Genomic DNA, 23,870 nt, shown 5'->3' on the forward strand with positions numbered 1-23,870 from the left:
CAGGATTACCTCTGCCATCAAAGAAAAGAAGTGTAATGAAATCAATGAAAGCTCGACTACCCTTGGACCAAGCAAACTTCTCTGTCCAGCCTTCAGATCCCCTGTCCGAACCCTCAGCGTCCTCAAATTCCCCCAAGACACCTACCCATACCCGCATATCTTCATCCGAGTCTTTCGTGTCCGAGTTGTTACACCCAGAGCAGCACAAACCAATATTCTCCCCCCCTGATCACACTACACGGTCTCTGCCCTCCACCCCGCCCAAGAAAATGGAAAAAAGAGCCAACCCGACGACACCAAAGCCTTCAACTACGTCACCTCCCCAAACTTCTCGACCCTCGACACCCACTCCAAAGGCCACGAAAGACTTTTCCGACCTGTTCAATTCCCTGCCGAGCTCCCCTTCCCGTTTGCCTGGCACGCCGCCGCGTTCTGGCCTTGTGCGCAGCATGTCTAAGCGGAGTCGAACGAAAGTCTCTTCTTTCTCTGCTTCTGCCGCGCCCTCTCCTCCTGTGTTTCCTGAAACCCCCATGGTCACTTCGATAACTCCTTTACAGATGGATGATACCCCGAAGCAAGAGTCTCAGTCTTCGCAGGCTGAATCCAGCTCTTCCCATCAAGCCCTAAGCCGAACTACATCCTTGTCGTCAACCCGAAGAACATATGCGAAGCAACGCTCGTATCTCACGGAAATGGGCTATTCTCGTTCGCAGTCTTACTCAGAATCGCAGTCTCAGTCTCAATCTCAGTCCTTCTCCATGTCTCAGGGCAACAGTCAGAATCTGGGTGATCTCGACTTTGATGACATGATGGCGGATTTGGAAGTTCCCGGAATTCCGCAGGCCACTGATCTGATGGATTTCGGTGGCCTGGGTGAGATCACAGAAAGCTACGCAGAGAAAGCGGCCCGATGGGGCATCGAAGACGACGGAGCGAATGAGGGGCTCTCAGATCCGGCGGACCTTCGCTCGATCTCGTTTCAGAGATCCAAAGGTGAGAACAGAAGGTTTGCGGACGAAGTCGGCTTTCTGCTAGAGGGTCTTAAGGCCAGCCAGCCTTTGGCTGTTCGACGATCGAGCGCGTTACAATTTGTGGAAAATGTGCTCGACCACGAATTTATCCGAAAGCTCAAGGTGATCGACGGCATTGCCCGGTCCTGGAACTTCCTGCGACAAGCTGGAGCTGGGGACGGTGATCACGTGGTGGATGGTGCATTGTTCCTGTTCCTGGCACTGATCACCAAAGATATCCGTAACTTTGATCCCCTCCTGCCAAAAATAGATGATGTGGTCTCAGCCGCTACAAAGACGCTATCGATATCGCATGAGGACGACCCTTTAATCGGAGCACGAGTTCCAAAAAGTGAAAGGGGCTTGATAAATACACTCAAGTCGTTGTTGAGGAAGGCGAAGATCGACACGGAAGATGCTGCAATGTCGACACGTCGCCTGGTTTCCACTTCGATTAAGGCACTAGCAGCCTTAATGCCAACGCCATTATCCCTCCCGATCCTCGAACCGGTCATCGCCTCCTTGCTGCAGGAGATCAAAACTTTTACGGAACGGCTCAAGTCCTTTACTGCTGGTGAACCTTTGGAACAGGAAGATGCCGACAATGGCAGCAGCCTGGTTGACTTAACACATACCGACAACTGCTTGCGCGTTCTTGAAGCTTTCACAATGCGAGGAAACCGATACGAACATGCGAGCGCAGCTATGGACATTGTACGAGGTCAAGCGAACGAACTAACCCAGCAACTCTTATCTCTCTCTCTTGGTTGTCAAGTGTTGATGGGAACAGCTAATGAGAAGAAAGCTGTCACAGGTACGTCTTGCGCTCATCGTCTGCATGCCCATATTGATATGAGACCCAAAGCTGCAACCTGTCTTATTTCCGCTCTCCGAGTTCCGGTCAATTTGTCTAGCTCAGATGTTTTCTGGTGCCGCGCAATTCTCTCGCACCCAATTACACTGCCTGGGACTATCCGCATCATCATTCAATCTGAGCGGGAGGCAGCCAAGACATCACCAGTGGGCGGGAGGGAAAGTGTTCACGATGTTCTGTGTCTAGGGCTAGCACTTTTGACCAACCTGGTGGAGCAAGTGCCGGGAGCTAGAGAGTCAGTGCGAGAGATTAGTAAGTCATCCAGAGCCATTCCACCACTGCTACTGACAAGCTCGCAGCGTATAACCCTTCTTGTCCAGGGAAGCCGGCGTGTACCTTCGACTGTCGTTGTCCAAAGCGAATTTCGGCCCTCCGATGTTTAGTCGAGCTTTATGAGAGAAAGACGGAGGAGGCTGAAAGCTGTGTTACAGACGGCCAAGCAATACAAGGAGTGAGTCCGGCAGAAATGATTTTTGGGGCAATGGCTGATAGTTATAATCAAGGCCGAAGCCGCGTTCGTCGCTGGCCATTGTTCCGTACTGCTCGGCATCCTGGGGCTCGACAACGCAGCCAACCTCAAGATTATCGTCAAAGCTCTTCCGGGAAAGCATAGACAAGAGAAAATCGATCAGCTTCTCACTGCTGTGAAAGACTTTTCGGAAGTACAGAGCGGGGCCAAGCAAGCACTTGATACCACCAAAACGCACGCGTGTGAGCCGGGAGACATGGAAGAGGCTGAAGACATGAGGGAAAGAGAACCAGCGGATACGACGGATGATGGTTCGGAGGATAAGAGCGGGATGATCATATCACAGATAATCACAATGCTGGAAGAGCTGCGAGGGGCCGCATGACGGCGCTCGCATGCCCTAACCTTCTCCAAGATGAAGACATTCCGTTTCTGATGATAGAGCATGCGCATAATGCATGACATAAGTGCAAGTATCACTACATGAGTAGGCATATGCAACTCCTCCCAGCGATATCCCTCACTGGAAATGAAATCAGTCAAGGCAACAATGAACTGATGCCTTGTACTCACGAAAGTAAGCGCAGCGCCCTTCGTCTTCTTGTCACCACCAAGCTCGAAGTGCTTGCACCGCTTGAGCGAGATTTGCATCTTGTACTTGCACGCCGTGCACTCCAACCTCAAGACGATCTTCTTCGTTGTCTTTGCCTTCTTGTGGAAGACGGGCTTTGTCTGACCACCATAACCGGACTGCTTACGGTCGTACCGCCGCTTTCCTTGCGAGAAGAGGGAGGCCTTGCCGGTCTTGTACTGCGTCACTTTGTGCGGTGTGTGCTTTTTGCAGTTCTTGCCCTTGCAGACTAGAAAATCCCATTGATAAGTCCCGATCACAACATGCAGACTCCCACCGTCCAGGCAGCGAGGGAAGACGTACAGGTTCGGCGGGTTCTGTTAACCCAGATCAGCGTCAATACCTTCAATGACGAACTAGATGTACTTACTTGGGAATGTTAACCATCTTGACCTACCTCACGTAGTGTTGTCGGTGCGTGCGTGCGGGAGCCGATGAGCTCGCTGTATATCCAATTGTAGGGTGGAAGTGAGGCGGAGGCAAATTTCAGGACAACGAGCAGGCCCTGAAGTACTGTACAGCTTTCCCTCCACTCCATTCAGTCACGTGCCCTCACACCACAGTCCCTCCCTCCTGCTGGCAATGGAATAATTCGAAGTCTCTGATTCTCAGTGCTCAAACAGCTTATTATCAGGTTGTTGAAAGGACCAGAATACATTTACCATTCGAAATCTCGCACAACTTTCTTAGCTATCGTAACTTCGACTGGATATCCGTACATGTCTCCTCTCAATCGGCGACCAGGGTACAGCCCCCCCTCTCAAATGGCCAGAGTGCCATCACGTCAGAAGCTACTTCGCCTCGGTGAACTCGGCGCTGTGGCTGCCCGGCTGCAACCTGCTCAATAGACTATTCATGAGATATAACATTGGCACGCACCACGAGCGAATCCGCGACTCTCGCCTTCATCTGCTTGAAGGTATCTGACGCCATCAACCTTCCCCGGACACGGATCAGTTGGCCCACTCCTCTCTTTTGTCAAAAGCAACTCACCCACGGATTCCAGCTGCGTCCTTGTACCGCTCCGTGATAACAAACTTGTCCCCCTGCCTCTGGACGTCAAAGCGCAAACAGCCGAAGCCTGCGGCGGCGCGTTTGATACCCTCAAGACAACTGAACACTTCCTCGCCTTTGCCAGGCTTGCAAGTTTGCTAGCGTTCGTTTGGTCAGCGTCTTCTACTGTCGACGAGCGATGGAGAAAGGAGGCACACACACGAATGATGACATTCACCTCTCCCTTCAAATGATCGACGTTGTAGGACATCTTTCTTTATGATTGGCTTTCGATAGTGGGGTAAGGAAGAGCCAACCGAGGGGAAGCCTCATTATTATAGAGCCCGACAGTGAGGAGAGGAGACAGCGGACAATGTGCAGTTATGGTAGGTAGGACCAGATCGCCGAGCTTCTGAGTCCAAGTATGTTACTGCTGATTCATCATCTTTGTCCCTAAGATGACTTTCCTATAGATAGGTGGAATGGTTGTGGACCGGATCTGACGTATCGGGCCGCACATCCCCACACATCGCAAATAGGACGAAGGCAGCAACAGCAGAGTAGTTACACATAAATAGACATATCCTGTACAACGATCTATCCGTCCGATAACCAACCCATCTATGTCTACGCATCCCCCAACTCCCAGCCAGCAGCATATAGCACAGCAGCAAACGTGACCTTCGCGATGCTCCTAATCTGCTCCACATCGTACCCGGTCCGATTGCTGAAATCGCCAGAATTATGATACATGGGGTCGGCGATCGGGCCAGCGCGCTCAAATACCTGCGTGGCGGTGTACCCCTGTTCGTGGAAGCTCTGGTGGTCTGAGCAGCAGGCGTAGGTGTACCCTACTATCAGCTCGGGTGCGTAGAGCGAGGAGAGGTTGGACACGAGAAACGCTGCTGCGGGAGAACCGATCGTTGCTGGCAGCCCGAGCTGAGCTGGCTCGCCGGGAGCGTGATACCCCAACATGTCGGCTTGGATCATCAGTGCGATCGAAACGTTCTTTGATTTGAGCTCGCCTGTACTTGGTTCTAGTGGGGAACATAGGAAGTGATGGAAGAGTACTTACGGGCATATGCTTTGGAGCCAAAGAGCCCCTGTTCTTCCCCGGCAAATGCAACGAGTTCCACAGGCCGCTGGAAGACGACGCCCTTCTCTTGAATAGCGTGGGCAATTGACAGAAGATGTGTCGTGCCACTACCATCATCGTCCCCTCCTGGGGCAGGGGTAGACCCGAACGAGCCACGGGAATCATAATGTGCAGAGAGGATCACGCGATCCGTCTCGTTCCCCGAAGCGGGGTACTTGCACACCACGTTAGGCGCAAAACCGGGAAGGAAGGTTTTCTGCTCGCATGTTGCGCCCGAGGCTTCAATCTTCTCTTGGATCCAGTCCGCGGCAGTGAGAGCGCCTTTGGAGAAGGAGTGCCGCGTGAGAGGACCGATGCCATCTTCCCCTGTCAGGTAGCGGACGTCGCTCAGCATCCGGGCGGGTGAGAGTGTGGACAGCACGGAGGCGACGGAGGGATCGAAAGTCGGCTTGGCAGCGAGCACGCTGAACAATCGAGTGGAGAAAGGCACAGGCGAGTGGGGTACGCGGGTGAGAGAGTACATGCTCACGTAGCGTGGAAGGTCGAGATCGGAGAAAGGAACCGAGAGGGCGAGGGAGAGCAACGCTGCATCTGCCGAGAGGTAGTGCAAGCTGGGTGCGAGCGACTGGGTGCGAAGTACGCTCTCGGTGTCTTCCAATATCAGAGAAGGAGTATTGGGGGTGGTGAGACCCATCGCCCATGTTGAGAACCAGTCGTTTGCGAGCTGCGTGTCGCTCTCCAGCAGGGAAGGGTCGACCTGATCCACCTGCACCCAAAGGAGCTGTCTTCCCTCAGGATCAAAGTCAAGCACATCTAAGTGTCCCGACTCGAATGAGCCGAAGAGAGAGTCGGTGTTTATCGATTCAAGACATTCCTGGGATGGCACGTACACAGAGCGCAGGGGCTGACCGTAGGTGCCGTGATATGACTGGGCGACACAGGAAGGTACTTCCCCGGCGTTTGTGTCGGTGACGATGAGAACATGCTGTGCCAGTGCCAGGCCTGGGAGGACGGCGAGCGCAAGGTAAGCGAGCATGGAAGACGTCAGTAAGGATATATGGGATGGTGGAGGAGGAGAAGACGAAGAAGAGGGAGGTCGTGTGAGAGAGAGGGGCCGCGTACTTGGTGTGTTCGATCAACCAATACAACCAACACCCCTGTCAGAAGCCGAAACCAGACCCTGATAGCCCTTCCAATTCAGTCACCATGATCATTCCCACCAACTTCAATTCATTGTCTCCCGTTTGATGTCTGATAAAGCAATGCGTTGATACTGTACAAGACCGGTCTTGCATGATCGACTCATGTAATCTCATTACTTGTACTGGGACAGCGAGTCGTGAAACACACCCGTCACCACGGACAAACCTCGGACCACGGTAATCAATTCAGGCAACACACACCATAAAAGAGAGTATGCAGCACCTCCAGACTGAGGCAGCTACTCCTTGCACATCTTTACCTGATAAACGCGAACCATGTCCGACAACCTTGACGGCTTTACCGGAGAGGTGCACATCATCGCCCGCGTACGGTCTCTTATCCTCCCGTCACAGCTCCCCCGCTAACCGAGCTCCCTCATAGCAAACAGCCAAGCCAGGCAAAGCCGATGAGCTCGTCTCACTTCTCAAGGCCATCAAAGCGTCCTGCGACAGCGATGCCGAGCCCGACTGCATCCGGTTCGAGATCCTGCGCTGGAAGGACGAGATATGCGTTGTGGAATCCTACAAGAACAAGGAGGGTATCATGACGTGAGTGATGCTCTGGTTTTGGGGACAGGTACAACTCTGACCTTGGAGGGTAGGCATCTCAATTCGGAGCCCACCAAGGTCTTGGAAACGAAGAGGAGCGAACTTGTCGTCGTGCGTCCCATATCATACCAAGTACTGAGGAGACACAACTGACGCATGTTCTAGGACGGAAGCCGCGTTATCAAGCTCTTCGAGTCGGCCTAGACGAGAAACGTTCGGGCGAAGTTTGGGACGTCATCCCGAATTCCTGGTAGTTCCAAGGACGGATAGATGTACGATGTCGCGTAATGGAAGAAGCGGTTAACGTCAAATATTACTCTCTAAAGTTCTTTTGGCAAGTGAAAGACTCATTTGGATGACTTGGGTGTGTAAGATCCGAGGGTATTCCCAGGTACTACTGTTCTGGAGAGGAAACGAGGGTCGCATCGCGATATTTCCTGGATACAACAACCCCATTTGGACCTGCCAACACCATATCATGCCTGGAACGACATACATACACCCCTCAACCACCAACGACAACTACTGTACATACATGCACAGTAACAATGCACGTCGACAAATACACTTATTTTCTCACATCTGCCCTCTCCGCGAACGCACGGGTACCGGACTCTGCCGTCAAATTGTGCCTTGAGCTGTTCAGAAGAAGTTCGACCCCGAGTCCTTCCTCCCGCTCTTCTTCGCCTCCTTATTCAACTTGCTGATCTGCTTCTTCCAGTTATAGCACAAGTTGCACGCTGCCAATACCCGTCAGGATTGTCCTCTCACGCCAAGAAGATGGGACACACTGTCGCTTCCGTGCTTCTTGCAGTTGTACTTCCCCTCTTTGTTTAATGAGTAGTCGGGGACGTTGAGAGGGTCACGAGGGGAGGGGTCGAACTGCGTTCATTGAGACATGTCAGCGAAGAACTGCGAGAGGACAAGGGACTGTGCGTACCCCGAAGACAAGGTTATTATCCTCACGGCCATCGAACTGGCAGTCAGAGCACTGATTATGAGGCTCAGTAATGAGTCGAAAAAGCTCGACCGCAAAGGCACGTACAACCTCCCTCCCATGATGGCAAAAGAGAGCGTCGTTGAGCTCAATAGAAGAAGATGAGGTAGTGGGGGAGGTGCTGAGCTCTGCCATGTCTACTTATTGTTTCTCTTATAGTGTACCGCCTCAGCTGGTCTAATGGAAGAGAGCGTTGCTAGGTGGACGTCGACTGTCAACCTGTGGGGGCCCAAACGAGGCTGCGCTGGCTTATAAGGCTCCTTGGGACCAGGACCGGTGCGAACGGCACATAGTAATGGTATGGGTCTGGAGTATGGGGGGAGCAGGTGACCTGCAATCCTGTGACGCCTCCCTGCATGTGGCTCTGCCCAATACGGAAGGCGCGAGGGTCTTGCTTGGGCTCCTTGGGGACGAGACCCAGGATGGACGACAGTGAATTCCTCGACATTGGCTTTAGATATTTACTTTGATATTCTAGTATGTGTTGTCAACAGGCACCAGGGAGCCGTCTAAACATCAAAATCCCTGATAATCCCGTATTGTTGACCGCAAATCGCCATCCGTGGCGGACAACAACAGGAGAAAGAACAGGAGAAAGAAGATCACGCCGCCAGTTTACCCCGCATTTTCGGGAGGATTCGCCCCACGCGAGCGGGCAGCGCCGAACTTTGCCTCCGTTACTGAGTGCCAATTTTAGGTTGAGGCCCGAGGACAAGGGCACGGAAATTTCGGCCTTGCACATTGTTCTTGCATTGTTGGGTCCGAGTTGCCTGGTGTTTTTGGATCGACAGACTTCCCAGCACCATACTTGGCAGAGTCCCTTGATATATCTTGTGCACGATGGGACGTGGGAAAGTAAAAGTAAACTTCCTATGTTCGTTCGATGTGGTTGCAAAACCTGATCGTGTTTTGCAGAAACAGTACAAAGGGAAGGGGGACAACGGGGCCGCCACCACCACCAAGCGAACTAACGAATGGGGAGTACCTTCCGAAAATCCCAAGTTCCGAGCATATTACGAAGCACAAAACATCATGCCTGCTGCTGAATGGCCTGCCTTCATAAACAGCATGATGGCTCCTCTTCCGACTACATTTCGTGTTACTGGGAGTCGCGCTACCGCACAAGAACTTAATGAACTCATCAAGGCGCAGTACCTTCCCTCTCTCACTGGGATAACCTTCGAGGACCAACCCATCGATCCGCCAAAGCAGATCTCCTGGTACCCACAAGGTCTTGTTTGGCAACTCAATCTTGCCAAGCGGGTACTACGCAAGTTGCCCGAGTTCCGTGCTTTTCAGCTCTTCCTTGTGTACGAGACCGACGCAGGCAACATATCCCGCCAGGAACTAGTTAGCATGATTCCTCCTTTGTTGCTGGACGTCCAACCACACCACATCGTGATGGACATGTGCGCTGCTCCCGGGAGCAAGTCTGCCCAGCTGATCGAAGCTCTACACTCTGGCGACGCAGAATCTATCCCCTCGGGACTACTGGTCGCAAATGACTCGGATTATAAGCGGACGCACATGCTCGTGCACCAGGCTGGGCGGCTCGCCTCCCCAGCACTGATGGTCACCAACGTGGACGCATCACATTTCACCAATATCAAGGTACCTGCCGAACCTCCGAATACGGGCCTGGTCAACCTCAAGTTTGACCGGATTCTCGCGGATGTGCCTTGTACAGGAGATGGGACGCTCAGGAAGAATATCAACATTTGGCGGGACTGGAGTATCACAGCCGGAAACGGGATGCACAGCCTGCAGCTCCGTATCCTTCTCCGGGGAATGAAGATGCTCAAGCCTGGGGGACTGATCGCCTACAGCACCTGTTCTCTTAATCCAGTGGAGAACGAAGCAGTCCTTGCCGCCGCTATAAATCAGTCTTCGGACGAGTTTGTCTTGGCAGACGTATCGGATCGGTTGCCAGGCCTTGTTACACGGCCGGGCATGAGCAAATGGACCGTGGCGATCGACAGGGAGGGTACGCTGAAGGACACATTTGCAGAGTATGAGGAGGCCATGAAAGACAGCACGGACACGCGCAAGAGGGTGCTCGAGTCCTGCTGGCCGCCTCAGGATGTCGGTGATCTCCATCTTGAGAGAGCGTAAGAGCCTTAATTCCCTTGTTTTGAAGAAGTTTCTGACACGAAACAGGATGCGGATCCTCCCTCAAGATCAAGACACAGGCGCATTCTTCGTTGCACTTCTTCGAAAAGTAGCGAAAACGGAATTGCCTTCTTCAACTGCACAGGATACAACATCACAAAAGCGCAAAGCTGAAGAGGAACTTGACGGTCAGCCAGGACAAAAGCGTGCAAAGGTGGAGGCTGAGGAGGAACCAGAGGGCCAGACGGGTGGAACTTATGCTGAGCAACCTTTCCGCTATATAGCAGAAGACAACGCTCAGATGCAAGAGGGATTGTACGTTCCGCCTGACTCCCCGTTGGAAAGTATAGCTGAAACGTCTCTAGGAAAACGCTTAATCTGCTGCCTTCCTTTCCCTCCAATCTTCTATTCGCACGCAGTTCCAAAGCTGAATCCATCCGCTCTGTCTACCTCACAAATTCCATTCTCAAGACCATCTTGCAACATAACGACATTGCGAAGATTCGGCTCATCAACTGCGGCACTAAGGTCATCGCAGACCACGGCACACCGCAGGCGGGGAAGGCATTCAGGTTCATGCATGATGGCGTGTCGTTGATCCTACCGCACATCAAACCGGAGGGGATCTTGCATGCAAGCACGGCAAACCTGAAAATTCTCTTAGCTAGCTACAATCCCACATTTGAGGAGCAGGAAGAACCCTTTCGCACGGCTCTGCGAAACAAGAGTATGTCGCTGTCTAATTCACGTCTTCCAACGCTGACGTCTCCAAAGCCGGAACAAGCTATCTTGTCCGTGTAGAGCCCACAGAATCCGAAATCCTGAAACAACCGTTCATCCTCCCTCTCTGGAGGGCAGCTGCTTCTGCCGGTCTTTTGCTGGACAAGAAAGCGCGAAGCGCCTTATCCCTTAGGGTATTCGGAGAAGATGTGTCCCCTGCTGGGAAGGACCAGGAAAAGAACGCGAAGGAGAAAGAAGACAAGGCAGAGGAAGCTGATGTTGAGGCTGCCGTTGCCGTTGAGGAGGCTGAACTGGCAGATCTAGAATTAGAGGATAAGCGCGTTGATATAGAGGAAACAGCAGGGCCGGAACGAGGTGATGCCGACGTGCGGGAGGAGACTGCAGGTATGACGCAGACTGAGATATCACAGAGCGCCGTTGTTCAGGGTTCCTTGGAGGGTTGATTTTCACACCTGTATCAATAGATGAAGGCATGCATTTCTGACCCTACAGCCACATTTTCTGTATGCGATATCTAATATCCTTATGATAAACTCAGACAACCGAGTGCACCTCGTCATCGGAAACCCAATTCTTCGCCAAATCCCAGTATCCCTTCAGCTTTTCTCCAAGCGCCTCCTTCGCCAGTGCATCTGTCGGGCACGCCTTTGGCCTAAAGTTCTGGAAGGTCCGGTCCCTCAGCGGACCCTCCCAGCACATATCACATCTGTTGTTTTCGAGCGAGACTTGACCTTCCGGTGTTTGGTCGCCGTTGGCTGCTACTGCGCTAGTCGAGGGTTTAGACGGGCCAGGGCCGTCGGCGTCCCCGTAATCAATTTCGACATCTTCGGCCCCTCTCGCTTGGGCAGCTTCGGTCCACTTGACTCGAGCGAGCATGAGCCTTTTGTAGCCCTTGATCGCCTTCGCGCTTCCCTCGACAAAAACGAGTGCAAACTGCGGGTGAAGGAGACAGATCCCCGTGAGTCCATACTGGTCGGCATTCTTGCGAACTTTGAACTTGTGTGCCGGGTCCGCAAGTGTGCGAATGCGGAATACAGCGCCGAATAGACCCTTCTTCTCTTCCTCTTCCTTCTTCTGCTCCACCTTCTCTCGTCGTTGCTCATCCGTCAACTTCCGCGCTTCGTTCATCTTCTCGTGCTGCACCCGCCGCTGGGCGACTTCACGTCGAATGCGGGCTTCGACCTTGGTCGGATCCTGCACCGCATCGGAGGTGAGAACGCGCATCATGTTACTTAGTTTCACTTTGGGCGGGTCGGGCGGGATGAGGCCCATGCGAACACGATCTTGATGATCCTGCAGTTCGGCAGCACGGCGCTGCTTACGCATCTTCTTCTGCTCTTTCTTAGTGAGCATCAGACTACGTGGAGCGGCTTCATTTTTCTCCCATGGGGCAGGGATGGGGATAGGATGTTGAACGAAGAGCGTAATGGGGCCAGCGGGGTTGTAGATCGTCGTTAGGCCGCTGGCGATATCTTCGTAGTTCTTAGTAGGAAGTAGGCCTTCATCCCACCACTCCACAGGCGGTGGAGGATCATGCTAGATCGCACGTGACGTCAGTACCCATGTTATTTACATGGCAAACGGAGGAAACTGACCTTCACACTCTTCTCAAGCACCTCGAACTCCTCTGTCAACCCCGCTTTCTTTGCATTTTCCGCAATCTTGGCTTTCAGCGCCTCCAGCTGTTGCTCGCGCCTAAGTTCCTCTGCCTGGTGGATATATTTTCCCTTCTGGTTAAAGCGGAGCGTACGACCAGCTCTCTCCTTCGGGGCACCTTCGAATCCGCCTTCTACGGCCGCCTGAGCAGACCCAGCAGCATATGGGTTCGTGACCGGTTCCTGGGCAGCGACGGGCGCAGGACCAGTGGCGGCTGCAGACGGAGGAGGTGCAGTACGGGCATTCGCTCGGACAGAGGAGAACTTCGGTTGCATGGGCTTGTATCGATCCTTTTTGCTCTGCTGCTGTCGCGGTTGGGTGGACTCAAGCAGCAGAGGATGAGCGGCCATGGCTAGACCCGATCCGGAGGGTCCGGGAGTTGACGTGCCGGGGGTAGCAGCCCCAGATGCGGTAGCTGGGGGAGGAGTGGGAGCAGCAGGGCGCTTTTGTTGTGCAGCCTACAAACCCGATTAGGGACTTTGGTGGACAGGTTTCTTGACAAATGGATATACACACCATATAAGGATTAGCAGAAACTTCCTGTTTCGCTACTCTCTGGGCAACCAACTTCTTCGCCTCGGCGACTCGTCTTGCCAGATCCGGATCGACGCCTACAGCCGCTTTCGGAGGGGGAGGGCCATTCCCCACCGAGGTGGCGGCACCAGCAGGAAGCGCAGACTTGGCTTTGAGAGCTGCGACTTTAGCTGCGATATCCGCTTTGGCACGGGCGATGAGGGCGGCGGCGGAGTTCTGCTCATGCTGTCAGTGTTTGCTTGAGGAACGAGTGAGAGGGCGACCCACAGATGCGGAGGAGGCATCATTGCCCGGCTGTTTAAACAATGGTAGCGCAGTTAGACTCGATAATAAATTATATTCACCTGAGGTGAGAATTGGATGGGTGCTTACCCCGCTGTTTGCTTGTCAATAGGTGCATACATGAACGTGGAAAGACGAACCTTTTGGCACGCTTCGACTGCGGAGCGCTTGCATCTTCTAATGGTCGTTTGGAGGACATGACAATGTATTTAATCCGCGTTAGATTACTTTTTAGTCAAGTTGATAATGCGACAATAACGTCGTCTGCTGTGGTCGTCGTCGTTGTCGAAGTGAAGTCACCAACGCGTCGAAGGCGCATTGCACAACAGTCACGGTGGCGGGGACGGAATTTCTGTCGGAGCAGATTCGGAGCCGAGCCCGGAGTTACTCACCCAACCCCGTTCATATCCCGATCGGCAGATCACAGAAAGGCATGACAGACGCATATTGGGTACTTTTGTACATTCATCCTTGACATGACCCTTCTAGTACAAAAATCACCCATCCTATCCCGACAACCCAACTCGGTCCATCTACTTTAATTCGGCGTGATGGCGATCTTCAAACAGTTCCTACTTGCCATCTTGTCGAGCGCTTCTCCAAATCTGTCGATAGGATAGATGTCGGTCACCATGCCTTTGACGTTCACTTTGCCGCTGTCGAGGTAAGCTACTGCGCGCGGGAAACAGAATGTTTGCGCGAAAGAGCCGATGATCTGCGGGACGAAGGGGTCAACGACCAGGGAAGAAGCACGATAAAAGATGCCGACGCACGGTGATCTCGTCACCAAATATCTTTCCAGGAGGCCAGTGTACGAGCGCCTTGTTATCATACACGCCATAGACCATGAGGGTCCCTCCTCTGCGGACATAGTTGATAGCATCATTCGCAAGCTTCTCCACACCAGTAGCTTCAATCTGGGTCACCTCACTCACAGTCACAATCCCTGAAGGTAGTGAGAAACATACCACCACATCAAACCCGTACGGGTTGTCTTTCTTCAGCTGCTCCCACTGGTGCGCCGGGTCCTCTCTATCCAGTTCCACATAGACATCTGCGCACCCCAACTGCTTCGCGATCTCCATCTTCTTCCCCTTGTTCGCTGCCAGCACGACCCGGACAGCGCCGTTCAGCTTCAATAGCTGAGCTAGGATGAGCCCTGTCGGCCCCGCGCCCATCAGAAGCACATCGCACCCCACTGGAGGGCGGAGCTTGTCCATCCCGTGCACTGCACATGCAGCAGGCTCTACAAGAGTGGCCTCGATATCTGAGAGGTTGTGGATCTCGTACACCTTCGATTCGTGGCTGTCCAATCACCTACTTCAACAGATGCGCTAGACGCCGAGAGAGAACCAACTCACAACGCAACATACTCTGCAAATCCGCCTTGGATGGTGCACCCCTTGCTCGTAAAGTCCTCACAGAGTAGTTCCTGCCCCCTTCGGCAATAAAAGCATTTCCCACAGCTGCTCCCATTATCTGCCACGATCCTCATTCCGGGCTTGAAACCCCCCATAACGCGCGAGCCAACCTGCACGATCTGGCCTACGACTTCGTGTCCCGGAACGAGGGGGAACTGGGAGATGAACTCGCCAAGATGGATATGCTGATCTGTGCCGCATACGCCTGTCACACCTCATTCAGCATATCACCGCACCAAGTTCCGGTAGCGACCTACCACACGCCGAGACTGCTCATCGGATTAGCATACCACCCAACCCGCCAGCAAACATGCGTACCCTTGACAAGGACCTCCTCCTCCCCACACTGGGGCGTAGAGATTTGCTTAACCTCATAATCCTCCGGTTTGTGGTAGAACAAAGCCTTCATGCTGCTAGGGAGGGGTGCGTCGCCCATGTTGGTTCCTTGACGATTCTGTCACAGCTGGTGGTCCGGGGGGAAGTCAAGCTGCAGCCAGCGAAGTCCTCTTCCCTGCTCGAAGATTCCCCGTCATTGAGATCCGGACATCCGAAGCGCCCTTCTTCGGAGTCGGCCCGGGGCATCCTCGGTGGAGAGTGGGTGAGTGAACATGCGCAAGATGGGCGTCAGGGATCGGTTCCCTAATTAGGAAATGCGGGAGCAAGTTTACTCTTCATCAGGGTCTGCATCTTCTGGTCTGTCGAGCGCTCTTCTCCTGCATCTCACTTCAAGATGGCATCCCTCCTCTCCTCCTTCGCCCGTTTCTCCCTTTCCTCTCCACCTTCCCCCTCTCTTCTCCCGCGCCATTCCATAATATCTCCCCTCCCCGCTTACTCCCAACTGCGCTTCGCCGGCAACCTCGCCCCGAACCGGGTCAAGCATCGAAAGGCACACAAAGGCCGCGTGCCAATTCCCATCGGTGGGAGCCTGAAAGGCACCACACTCTCGCACGGGAACTTCGGTATACGAGTCAAGGGCAATGGGACGCGGCTGAGTGCTAAGCAGCTCCAGTCGGCGGATACGGCGTTGAAGAGGAAGCTGAGGATCGTGAAGGGGGCTAAGACGTGGCTTAGAGTGTTCCCTGATATCCCTGTGTGCATTAAGGTATACATATCTCTTTCATCTAGTGTGCTAGAGTATATATTGAAACTGGCGATAGGGCAACGAGACGCGTATGGGTAAAGGAAAAGGGAACTTCGACCACTGGGCATGCCGGTACGTCTCTCCCTTCCCTTGCTTCCTTCTCCCTTCCTCCCTGTACATTCACTGAAACAACCCCAGATGTCCAACCGGTCGCGTACTATTCGAAGTTGGAGGAGACGTGAGCGAACAGCTGGCCCGAGATGGTGCCTTTCTCTTTGTCCCTATCAGCCAACTTTGAGCGCTAACATAACGTGCAGCACTCCGACTCGTCGCTGACAAGCTGCCCTGCAAAGTCGAGTTCATAACACGCCGAGACGGGCCAAGACTGGGCACGCTTGTCCTCCCTGTAGGAACGAAGAGTGGCGGCCCGGGGGTGCTGGAGACGCTCGTTGAGGAAGGGAAGATACCGTTGGTGCCCGAAGCTGCCCCGCCTGTTGCAGAAGCTAGGGCATAGTGCTTTGTATCTTTCGAATTGCAAGCCTTGACGCTCCAGGAGACTGATATCGTTGGTGTCTTATCCGTTAAATTGGGTTGATGCACCATGGATAGGCTAAGAACTTATATCGAAGTCTTTCTGCTCCCCACTTAAAGCAAGACATGAACCAATGGATTGCGTCTAATATACAAATGCACACAATATCTAACAAACAGTCCCTAAAGAGCCTCAATAATACTCCTCGTCCACTCATTCGCCTCAAACCGGGACTTGAACGTCTCCACCGTCTCCCTCAGGATGACCATCTGTTCATCAGGCGATCGTTCCTCCATAGCGACATGCTCTCCGTTCTGTTCCTGTCGCTCCCTGAGCGCCACATAGAACTCTTTGATGAGTTGCGTGCCCTCGTCTATCTGCTCTTTGGAGATTGTTGAAACGGGCTCGCCAGCACTGGTGAAGTCTTCCAACTCGTCAGCTTTTCGTTTTGCAAGCTTGACCACACTCTCGGGGAAGTTGGCCAGTTCGGCAACATGTATCCCAAAACTTTGGTCGCATATACCTGCCATCCTGGTCAGTTCTGGGACGCCTATTCGAGGGTGACACATACCAGGCTCAACTTTGTACAGCAAGGTGATGTCCCGATCGTGGTTGGAGGATCCGCGCTGAGTGACATGTGCGACCACATGCAAGTTCTTCACATGTGAGACTTCTTGTGCCAAAGCGGTCAGCTCGTGGAAATGGGTCGCGAACAAACAGAAAGCGTGGATCTGGGTTGCGATGTTCCTGCGTATCAGTCAGCCTTACTGCAAATGTATGTTCTGGAAAGACTTGCTCGGAGATGGCCCAGGCTAGACCGAACCCGTCGTATGTGGATGTCCCACGGCCAAGCTCATCGATGATGATCAGCGAGTCTTTCGTAGCGGACTGCGGCGATATCAGTCACCGTAGTGGATCATCTCACAACACTAACCTTCAATATCGTTGCGGTCTCTAGCATTTCAGCCATGAAAGTTGAAACACCTTTCAGTTGACTGTCGCCAGCTCCGACTCGGGCAAGGATAGAGTCAAAGACCGGCAGTTCGGCTTCAGCACAGGGCACAAAGCATCCCGTCTGAGCCATCAGTGCGATGACGCCAATCTGTCGCGATGAAGTTAGAAACTGCACGATTGTTGGAGAGGCGAGGACTCGCCTGTCGAATGTACGTGGATTTACCGCCCATGTTTGGTCCTGTGATGATCTGGAACTCGCTCATCCCTACCCAGAAACTCAAGACATACCCACTTATGTGAACATGCAACATACCTTTAATCATCTCGTGGTCGTTAGGTATAAAGTTGACCTCGTCCTGCACCTCTAGACAAGGATGACGCGCTTCCTTAACAACGACGTTCCCAGTTCCTTTCTCTGACATCGTCGGTTTGACATAGGGGATCGGAGCGTTGACCGAGACATGTGCGAAGCTGTAAACAGGAGTCAGAGAGGTCTTGACACGTTATGTTCTCTCACCTCAGTATCACATCCATATGCGCGATCAGGTTGTCCAGCATCTCCAGAACCGGCGTATATGTCGCTGCGGCCCACTCAGCTACCGCCAATAGTAGTAAAACAGACATACACGCAATATTCACCACCTCTTTCACCAGCCCACTCTGCATCCTCTCGTATTTCTCTATCAGCTCTGCATAGTCTGTACTAGCCTCCTTCATGTGCTTGGTCGTAAAGTACACCCCGGCTTTCTGTGTCGAGAGCTCGATATAGCCACGAACATTATGAATCGCTTTCGAGTCCTGTAGCACGTCAGCCTCAACAACACACAGATGTCACCTAGCATACGTTTTTAGACAACCGCAGGCAGTACCCATAGACAGAGTTGTTCTCCAAATGCAGCTTCTTGTCCATGTCCATATCCAGCTCCCCAGATACACGCCGATGCTCCGCATCGAGCTTGTCACGGACTACGCAGATCTCCTCCGAGATGTGTTTCAGGTCGTCGTCGAAGTCCGGTTTGATGGCGTAGTTGTGGTTTTGTAGCTCCTCGAGGTCGAGTGTGTGCACTACCATCTCTTCCATCTTTGTGAGACTGCTGAGGTATTCCTACGTATGTGTTATGAGTCACTCGACAGATAATGAATGCCGGTTCGCACCTTGAGGTTATTCACCCATTGATCAGTCACAAGCTCCTTATGCTCGTCATTCCCAGTTTCAATACCTTCCAAGGTCTCGATCAGACCGGGAAGCTATAATCAATCAGAACAGTGGCTCAACCCTATTTCGAGGTATATACCTTCAGGATAGCCTGGTATACCCGAACGACATCTTCGAGATTCGCGTTGCCTTTCTGGAATCGTTTGCTAATCCTACGCATATCCGGCATGGATTTGATATAATCATCCTTCCAATGGGTGAGCGAAGCGCCGAATATATGTACGGAAGGACATACCTGGAGCGTCCTCCTGGTATTAGAATCTTCCACCATCGCCTCGACCAGATCCTGCCTCCTTTCTATCTGGCGTCAGTATATGTTATCCATCAGCCAAAACAGCTTACTAATCGCATGCAGGTTTACTAAAGGCTGTTTGAGCCAAGAACCAAGCAACCTCGTTCCCTGACTCGTCTTGCACCGATTCAGTAGTCCAAATACGCTCGCATTCTTGTTCGCTGCTCCGTCCTGTGGGCCGGGCATGAGGTTTAGTGCCCGGAGTGCGGAGGCGTCCAGGCGCATATACTGGGAGAGGTCGTGGTGTCGCAGTGTGTATTGGCCGTAGTTAGATTCGTCCATGAGGAGAGATAAGTATGAGAGCAGAGCAGAAGTAGCGGCCATGGCAGTCTTCAGATCAAACTCTGGGAGCTGGACTGCTGCTGTCTCTTCCTTGAGGATACGCCGGAGATCCTGTTCCACGTTGCGTACGGCGAACTCGTCTGTTGTGATTCAGCCTTCGTTCAAAGGCGGTGAGCAAGACGCACTTGTCCGCCTTTCGGTAAGGACCACATTGCACCGCTCTAGCACACCCCTCAGCTTGGCTAGATCTAGGTCGTGCCGCTTCTCGTCGCTCTGGATCAAGCACTCCTTGACGCCAAGTTGGATGACAAGTGACTATTGAACGAGCATGAGCATATATCCTCTCCCACCCCATCGCACACACCTCGATATTAGAGAAAAGATCGTTGTCCGGAAACTGGGACACCCCAATCTCACGTATTGATGCGTCTGCGTAAGCAACGCCCACCATCCTTGCACCGTCTTGTGTCGCAAGCTTGATAGCCATCACGATTGGCGAGGACAAGATATCGCGATCAGCAAACAACAACTCCTCCACAGCCTGGAGGTTTCCCGGGGAAGCCTAGACCCCATCAGCCAGCGCCTCAATCACCCAGTTATACAGCCAGACGTACTTGTTTAGCCAGCTTGAAATTCATGTTTTTCTTCCCACCCTCTCCCTGCCAAATCTCCACTCTCAATTGCTTCGCCGTCAACGCCTCTCTCAAAAACACCTTCGCAAGCGTCTGGGAGAGCGTGACGCTCGGTAGGCCCCCAGACTTCTTTCCGAAGTACTTGATCACCGTGTTCGTGTGGTAGACATGCTGCGCGACGTATTTGGCATCCTCCCCATGAACGGAAAAGAAATCCCCTCGGTCGAAGAGTCGGATCGTACCCGTTGCCACCTGTCGATCATAAGCCGTCGTCCTGCATGGAAGGCATGGAGACACACCTTCGGCATCCGCTCAAAGAACTGACAAAACCCAACTTCGGCAGCGTTGTCTACCCCGCATCGGTCAGCCCTAACCCCCGGCGGTTCGAACGACGGGACTCACCAAGCTCCATCACCGGCTTCTCCTTCTCGTACATCATCCTGCTTACCCGTTCTCTGATTGGGAATCTAGGAAGCGCTCCCGGTGATAGAGTGGAAGGTGACTCTAGGTGGCGCGGGAATGTCGGACGCGTGTGCGAGGACGCGTCGGACCTGCCCTGAACAAGCGTGATAAAATCCTGAAGTGTTTCCTCTTTGCTCTGTATTAAACGCGGACCTGTTCCACCATGTCGCCCTTCATGCTATGATGCCATTGCTGGTATCTGCCACCTTGCCCGCAAGCTCATCTGCATACCCCTTTACTTGATCTACTAATATCACTCATTTTCCCCGCATATGCCTCGCTCCCTGCCCTTCCCACCCCACTCGCACCGCATACATCCAAGTCCTCCGCCCTCCTCAACGTCTTGTCGACATATCCTCTTTCCTACCCCCTCCATACCGCATCGTACCACCCCCGTATCCACCCACTACATATCCTATACATCTCTGCTCCCAAGCGGTCCCAAGCCTAACCCGCCCATTCACACCAGAAGTAGGCTGTCTAGCTCACATTCCTTCCTTCTCGCACAGCACCGCGTGTGTACAGACCCTCTCTACATCCCACAGAGGCTGTCTGAAGAAATACCGTGTGCAAGAACAACTCTTCCCATTCTAGCCATCGTACTAATCATCAATGTGGTGCGTACTCAGCCTTTGAGGGTTGGGATGCTGGGTGGGAGGTACAGAGCGGCATTAGGCTAGACCGTATGAAAAAGTGTATATATCCGCGCAGGCAAGAAAGAATAAAAACCGTGAATTGTATTGCATAGTTCAATGTTGGTACATGAAAGTTTTAGCCCAAAAGGCTCGCCTCTTTTGCCAAACCTTTTCTCCTTCCATCCAATTCCATCCCTTTCCTCGCTCCGCGCACTCAGAGCTTGGCCATCAAGTCGCTCGTCAAAAACTCGCTAGCAAGCTTTGCGTTCACCTGCGACTTGAGGTAGTCTTTGGCGATCCCCACTTGATCTGCCTTTACGCCTGGCACCTTCTCCCCTTCCTCATCGATGATCTTCCCCACCAATTCAGCGGTGATGACCTGTCCGTCCTCCGTCGTAGCCTTATGGTGCACCCAATGCCACAGCTGCATACGGGCAATCTCGGCTGTCGCCGCGTCCTCCATCATGTTCGCGATCGGCACACAACCATTGCCCGACACCCACGCGCCGCAGTATGCCAGTGCGGCGGAAACGTTTGCGCGCACGCCGCCGAGGGTGATGGTTCCGGGAACTTGGGGGTTGATCAGTTCCTCGGGCTTGACCTTGACGTCTGCGCGGTAGTTGTAGTACTGGTTCGGGCCGGGCATGTACTCGTTGAATACGTCCAATGCGATCTGCACAGTTGCGGGATGGGCGATCCACGTGCCGTCGTGACCCGCCTTGACCTCGCGCAGCTTGTCTTCGTACACCTTGGCCATGGCTTGGTCGTTCGCGACCTTATCGTTCTTGATGGGAAGAGTAGCGGACATACCGCCCATGGCGGCAACACCGCGCTTGTGGCAGGTCTGGATGAGGAGGTTGACATACGCCTGCATGAAAGGCACCGTCATGGTGACGGACGAGCGGTCGGGGAGGACAAACTTGGAGTTTGTGCGGAATTTCTAGCAAAACGATTAGAAAACCAGCGTATATGCGCTCCAAGGTACTCACCTTGATGAAGCTGAAGATATAGTCCCAGCGACCGCAGTTGAGGCCAGCCGAGTGCTCCCGGAGCTCATAGATGATCTCCTCCATCTGGAACACAGCCGGAATAGTCTCGATCAGTACAGTTCCCCTGATAGTCCCGCGGGGTATGCGAATATAATCCTGGGAAAAGTTGAAGACGTCATTCCACAGCCTAGCCTCGAGATGATGCTCCATCTTCGGGAGATAGAAGTACGGGCCTGCACCACGCTTGACGAGCTCTTCGGCGTTGTGGAAGAAGTAGAGGCCGAAATCGAACAGCGAGCCGGAGAGAGGCGAGCCCTCGTACGTCACACGTGGCTCGTCCAGGTGCCACCCACGCGGACGGACAAGAAGCACAGCCGGGTTTTGGACGAGCGCATACAGCTTGCCCCCGAGTTCGAAGTCGATCTGCCTACGGATAGCATCGCGCAGGTTGACCTGCCCGTTGACCAAGTTAGAGAATGTGGGTGAGGTCGAGTCCTCAAAGTCAGCCATGAACGTCTATTTCCTATCAGCCACCTCTATAAAGCAGATATATGCGCAAGTACCTTCGCACCACTATTCAGGGCGTTGACGACCATCTTCCGCTCCGGAGGGCCGGTGATCTCGACCCTCCTGTCCTGGAGTCCCGGGGCAGGTTTGGCGCCACGCCAGCTAGCCTCATCGCGGATATGCTTAGTTTCAGGAAGGAAAGTGAGCGTTCCCCCGTTATCGAGCTCCGCCTGGCGCGTCTTGCGTGCAGCTAAGAGCGCCTGCCTCGTGGGCTCGAAGGCACGATGGAGGGCGACGAGGAAGTTGAGCGCAGGGGGGGAGAGGATGAACGCTTGGTCGCTCGTGAGCTGGGCTGTGAATCGTCCGGAGTCAGTATCGCGCTGGCGAGGAGGTGAGACAACATACTGTGGATTTTCAGGACTGGGATAGACATCCTGCTGCTATAAGATGATGCTAGAAGTAGGTGGTGAGCTCGGGGAGGGGGATGAGGAGCGGAGGCGTTGCGAGGAGGGGGATTATATACCGCCTCCCGGAAGGAGTCGATGGATCACTTGCCCCATAGTGGCCCGTGAGTACCCGTCTGAATCCAGCACAAAGCACGGCAATGCCCTGCGGGTGTAAGAGTCGGGGGAAGACAGCGCTGCTCCCATATTATTAGCACGGAAGTGAGGTCACCGGATGATTCCCTAATCCGGGTGGTTATCGCATACGGAAGCACAAACACATCCTTTTCACGTGCAACTTCCCCAGAGATGGCGGACATCCCCGGGGGGAAACTTGAGAGGTGAGGGGGCTGGTGGAGGTTATCCTACTCCAAGAGGGATCGAGCGAGTGTCCCGATGGGTCAGGGTGGCCTTGAGTTTACAGGTGCTTCCGGTCAGCCCTTATTTAGCCTCATACAAAGGGACGGTCACTTAACTCTACCGGAAGCAACGCTTGGCGAATGGAAGTATGCGGACTTCTAAAAATATGGTGTGACACTGGGCGACTGTCAGATTCAGGCACCTCCACTGAACCTCTTGGCCAGCACTGTAAGCCTTCTGTGCATCCCGAAGGTGGGTGTTCAAATTTATACCTTCCAAACGAGATAGCCTCCATGTTGTGCCTCAACGTATCCCCGGTGAGTTAATTTAAGCAACCCTAACCCTACTTGACTTATAAAGGTAGTATCACTTTCCACTGCTCTGAAATCAAATTTACCACTTAAGGACTTACGGCTGACAGGCTAGCGATGGCCGGCGGAACTGGAGCGGAACCGGAACGCGCCGGTGGAGGTGGGGAAACCGAGGCAACGGGGAAACGCGGGGAATGGGGGAACTCTGATCGGCGTGATCGACACAACCGAAAGAGTTGGACGATGGCGTTGATGAAATGTATGTCGAGAACATACAATTTCCAAGGTGCGCTCCACTTCGCAGCACGTTCATTCGGAGGTTCTCGCTCGGGTAGGAGCCATATCTGCTTACAAGCTCATGCTCCTTCCTCCATAAACAAGTCCGATCCGTCCACGGGCGCCTATGGCACTCCGGGCAAAATCACAACTCACAACTGGTATAACCTCCACACACCTCCAAACGACGTGCACGCTCCTGTGCACGAGCGCCTAACTCCCAGATGCCTGTCCTCCCCGACAAATCTGACCACCCTGCCCCCCGCAACAACCGATTACTAGCGAAAGGCCTTTCCGTCTCCAGTACACCTTAAACGCAGGAACGGCTCCATAT

General features: G+C 53.4%; 10 protein-coding genes across 10 annotated transcripts; 4 read left to right on the forward strand and 6 right to left on the reverse strand.

Annotated features, from left to right (window-relative positions):
• Nucleotides 1-579: 579 nt before the first annotated feature.
• DACRYDRAFT_23893 (uncharacterized protein) lies at nt 580-3,411 on the forward strand. Its single transcript, XM_040773443.1, has 7 exons — nt 580-1,824; nt 1,876-2,136; nt 2,184-2,335; nt 2,388-2,876; nt 2,927-3,213; nt 3,288-3,301; nt 3,355-3,411. Exons 1-4 carry the CDS (start codon nt 693-695, stop codon nt 2,736-2,738), a joined length of 1,896 nt encoding a protein of 631 aa, XP_040626204.1. The 5' UTR covers nt 580-692; the 3' UTR covers nt 2,739-2,876; nt 2,927-3,213; nt 3,288-3,301; nt 3,355-3,411.
• A 984-nt stretch (nt 3,412-4,395) lies between these two features.
• Nucleotides 4,396-6,109, reverse strand: DACRYDRAFT_118052 (Zn-dependent exopeptidase; the record flags this gene model as incomplete). The annotated part of the gene is made up of 2 exons (XM_040770515.1): nt 4,396-5,002; nt 5,053-6,109. The coding sequence occupies 2 exons, from the start codon at nt 6,107-6,109 to the stop codon at nt 4,605-4,607; spliced, it is 1,455 nt and encodes a 484-aa protein (XP_040626205.1). The 3' UTR covers nt 4,396-4,604.
• A 382-nt stretch (nt 6,110-6,491) lies between these two features.
• DACRYDRAFT_118053 (uncharacterized protein) lies at nt 6,492-7,103 on the forward strand. Its single transcript, XM_040770516.1, has 4 exons — nt 6,492-6,602; nt 6,658-6,824; nt 6,878-6,935; nt 6,990-7,103. Exons 1-4 carry the CDS (start codon nt 6,552-6,554, stop codon nt 7,026-7,028), a joined length of 315 nt encoding a protein of 104 aa, XP_040626206.1. The 5' UTR covers nt 6,492-6,551; the 3' UTR covers nt 7,029-7,103.
• A 202-nt stretch (nt 7,104-7,305) lies between these two features.
• DACRYDRAFT_23895 (uncharacterized protein) lies at nt 7,306-8,034 on the reverse strand. Its single transcript, XM_040773444.1, has 4 exons — nt 7,870-8,034; nt 7,765-7,815; nt 7,616-7,706; nt 7,306-7,564 (listed from the first exon to the last, which is right to left on the reverse strand). Exons 1-4 carry the CDS (start codon nt 7,954-7,956, stop codon nt 7,467-7,469), a joined length of 327 nt encoding a protein of 108 aa, XP_040626207.1. The 5' UTR covers nt 7,957-8,034; the 3' UTR covers nt 7,306-7,466.
• A 627-nt stretch (nt 8,035-8,661) lies between these two features.
• DACRYDRAFT_56086 (S-adenosyl-L-methionine-dependent methyltransferase) lies at nt 8,662-11,114 on the forward strand (the record flags this gene model as incomplete). Its single annotated transcript, XM_040775354.1, has 4 exons — nt 8,662-9,929; nt 9,979-10,245; nt 10,296-10,657; nt 10,705-11,114. The coding sequence occupies 4 exons, from the start codon at nt 8,662-8,664 to the stop codon at nt 11,112-11,114; spliced, it is 2,307 nt and encodes a 768-aa protein (XP_040626208.1).
• A 91-nt stretch (nt 11,115-11,205) lies between these two features.
• Nucleotides 11,206-13,362, reverse strand: DACRYDRAFT_118056 (PRP3-domain-containing protein; the record flags this gene model as incomplete). Its single annotated transcript, XM_040770517.1, has 5 exons — nt 13,280-13,362; nt 13,129-13,155; nt 12,844-13,077; nt 12,267-12,785; nt 11,206-12,207 (listed from the first exon to the last, which is right to left on the reverse strand). The coding sequence occupies exons 1-5, from the start codon at nt 13,340-13,342 to the stop codon at nt 11,206-11,208; spliced, it is 1,845 nt and encodes a 614-aa protein (XP_040626209.1). The 5' UTR covers nt 13,343-13,362.
• A 248-nt stretch (nt 13,363-13,610) lies between these two features.
• Nucleotides 13,611-15,033, reverse strand: DACRYDRAFT_23896 (GroES-like protein). Its single transcript, XM_040773445.1, has 6 exons — nt 14,883-15,033; nt 14,822-14,833; nt 14,505-14,769; nt 14,112-14,448; nt 13,917-14,060; nt 13,611-13,858 (listed from the first exon to the last, which is right to left on the reverse strand). Exons 1-6 carry the CDS (start codon nt 14,998-15,000, stop codon nt 13,682-13,684), a joined length of 1,053 nt encoding a protein of 350 aa, XP_040626210.1. The 5' UTR covers nt 15,001-15,033; the 3' UTR covers nt 13,611-13,681.
• A 261-nt stretch (nt 15,034-15,294) lies between these two features.
• DACRYDRAFT_17484 (uncharacterized protein) lies at nt 15,295-16,159 on the forward strand (the record flags this gene model as incomplete). The annotated part of the gene is made up of 4 exons (XM_040771289.1): nt 15,295-15,666; nt 15,722-15,777; nt 15,844-15,908; nt 15,963-16,159. The coding sequence occupies 4 exons, from the start codon at nt 15,295-15,297 to the stop codon at nt 16,157-16,159; spliced, it is 690 nt and encodes a 229-aa protein (XP_040626211.1).
• Nucleotides 16,160-16,359: 200 nt separating this feature from the next.
• DACRYDRAFT_96124 (DNA mismatch repair protein) lies at nt 16,360-20,687 on the reverse strand (the record flags this gene model as incomplete). Its single annotated transcript, XM_040777348.1, has 19 exons — nt 16,360-16,700; nt 16,749-16,924; nt 16,974-17,065; nt 17,112-17,279; nt 17,332-17,396; nt 17,445-17,602; nt 17,649-17,712; nt 17,758-17,929; nt 17,976-18,236; nt 18,287-18,379; nt 18,427-18,534; nt 18,583-18,644; nt 18,690-19,061; nt 19,107-19,236; nt 19,286-19,483; nt 19,536-19,805; nt 19,853-19,902; nt 20,539-20,567; nt 20,641-20,687. 19 exons carry the CDS (start codon nt 20,685-20,687, stop codon nt 16,360-16,362), a joined length of 2,856 nt encoding a protein of 951 aa, XP_040626212.1.
• Nucleotides 20,688-20,745: 58 nt separating this feature from the next.
• DACRYDRAFT_23897 (malate synthase) lies at nt 20,746-22,617 on the reverse strand. The gene is made up of 4 exons (XM_040773446.1): nt 22,552-22,617; nt 22,203-22,498; nt 21,640-22,155; nt 20,746-21,590 (listed from the first exon to the last, which is right to left on the reverse strand). Exons 1-4 carry the CDS (start codon nt 22,577-22,579, stop codon nt 20,865-20,867), a joined length of 1,566 nt encoding a protein of 521 aa, XP_040626213.1. The 5' UTR covers nt 22,580-22,617; the 3' UTR covers nt 20,746-20,864.
• Nucleotides 22,618-23,870: the final 1,253 nt, after the last annotated feature.

Source organism: Dacryopinax primogenitus (genome assembly GCF_000292625.1).
Source record: "Dacryopinax primogenitus strain DJM-731 SS1 chromosome Unknown DACRYscaffold_16, whole genome shotgun sequence".
Lineage (NCBI taxonomy): Eukaryota > Fungi > Basidiomycota > Dacrymycetes > Dacrymycetales > Dacrymycetaceae > Dacryopinax > Dacryopinax primogenitus.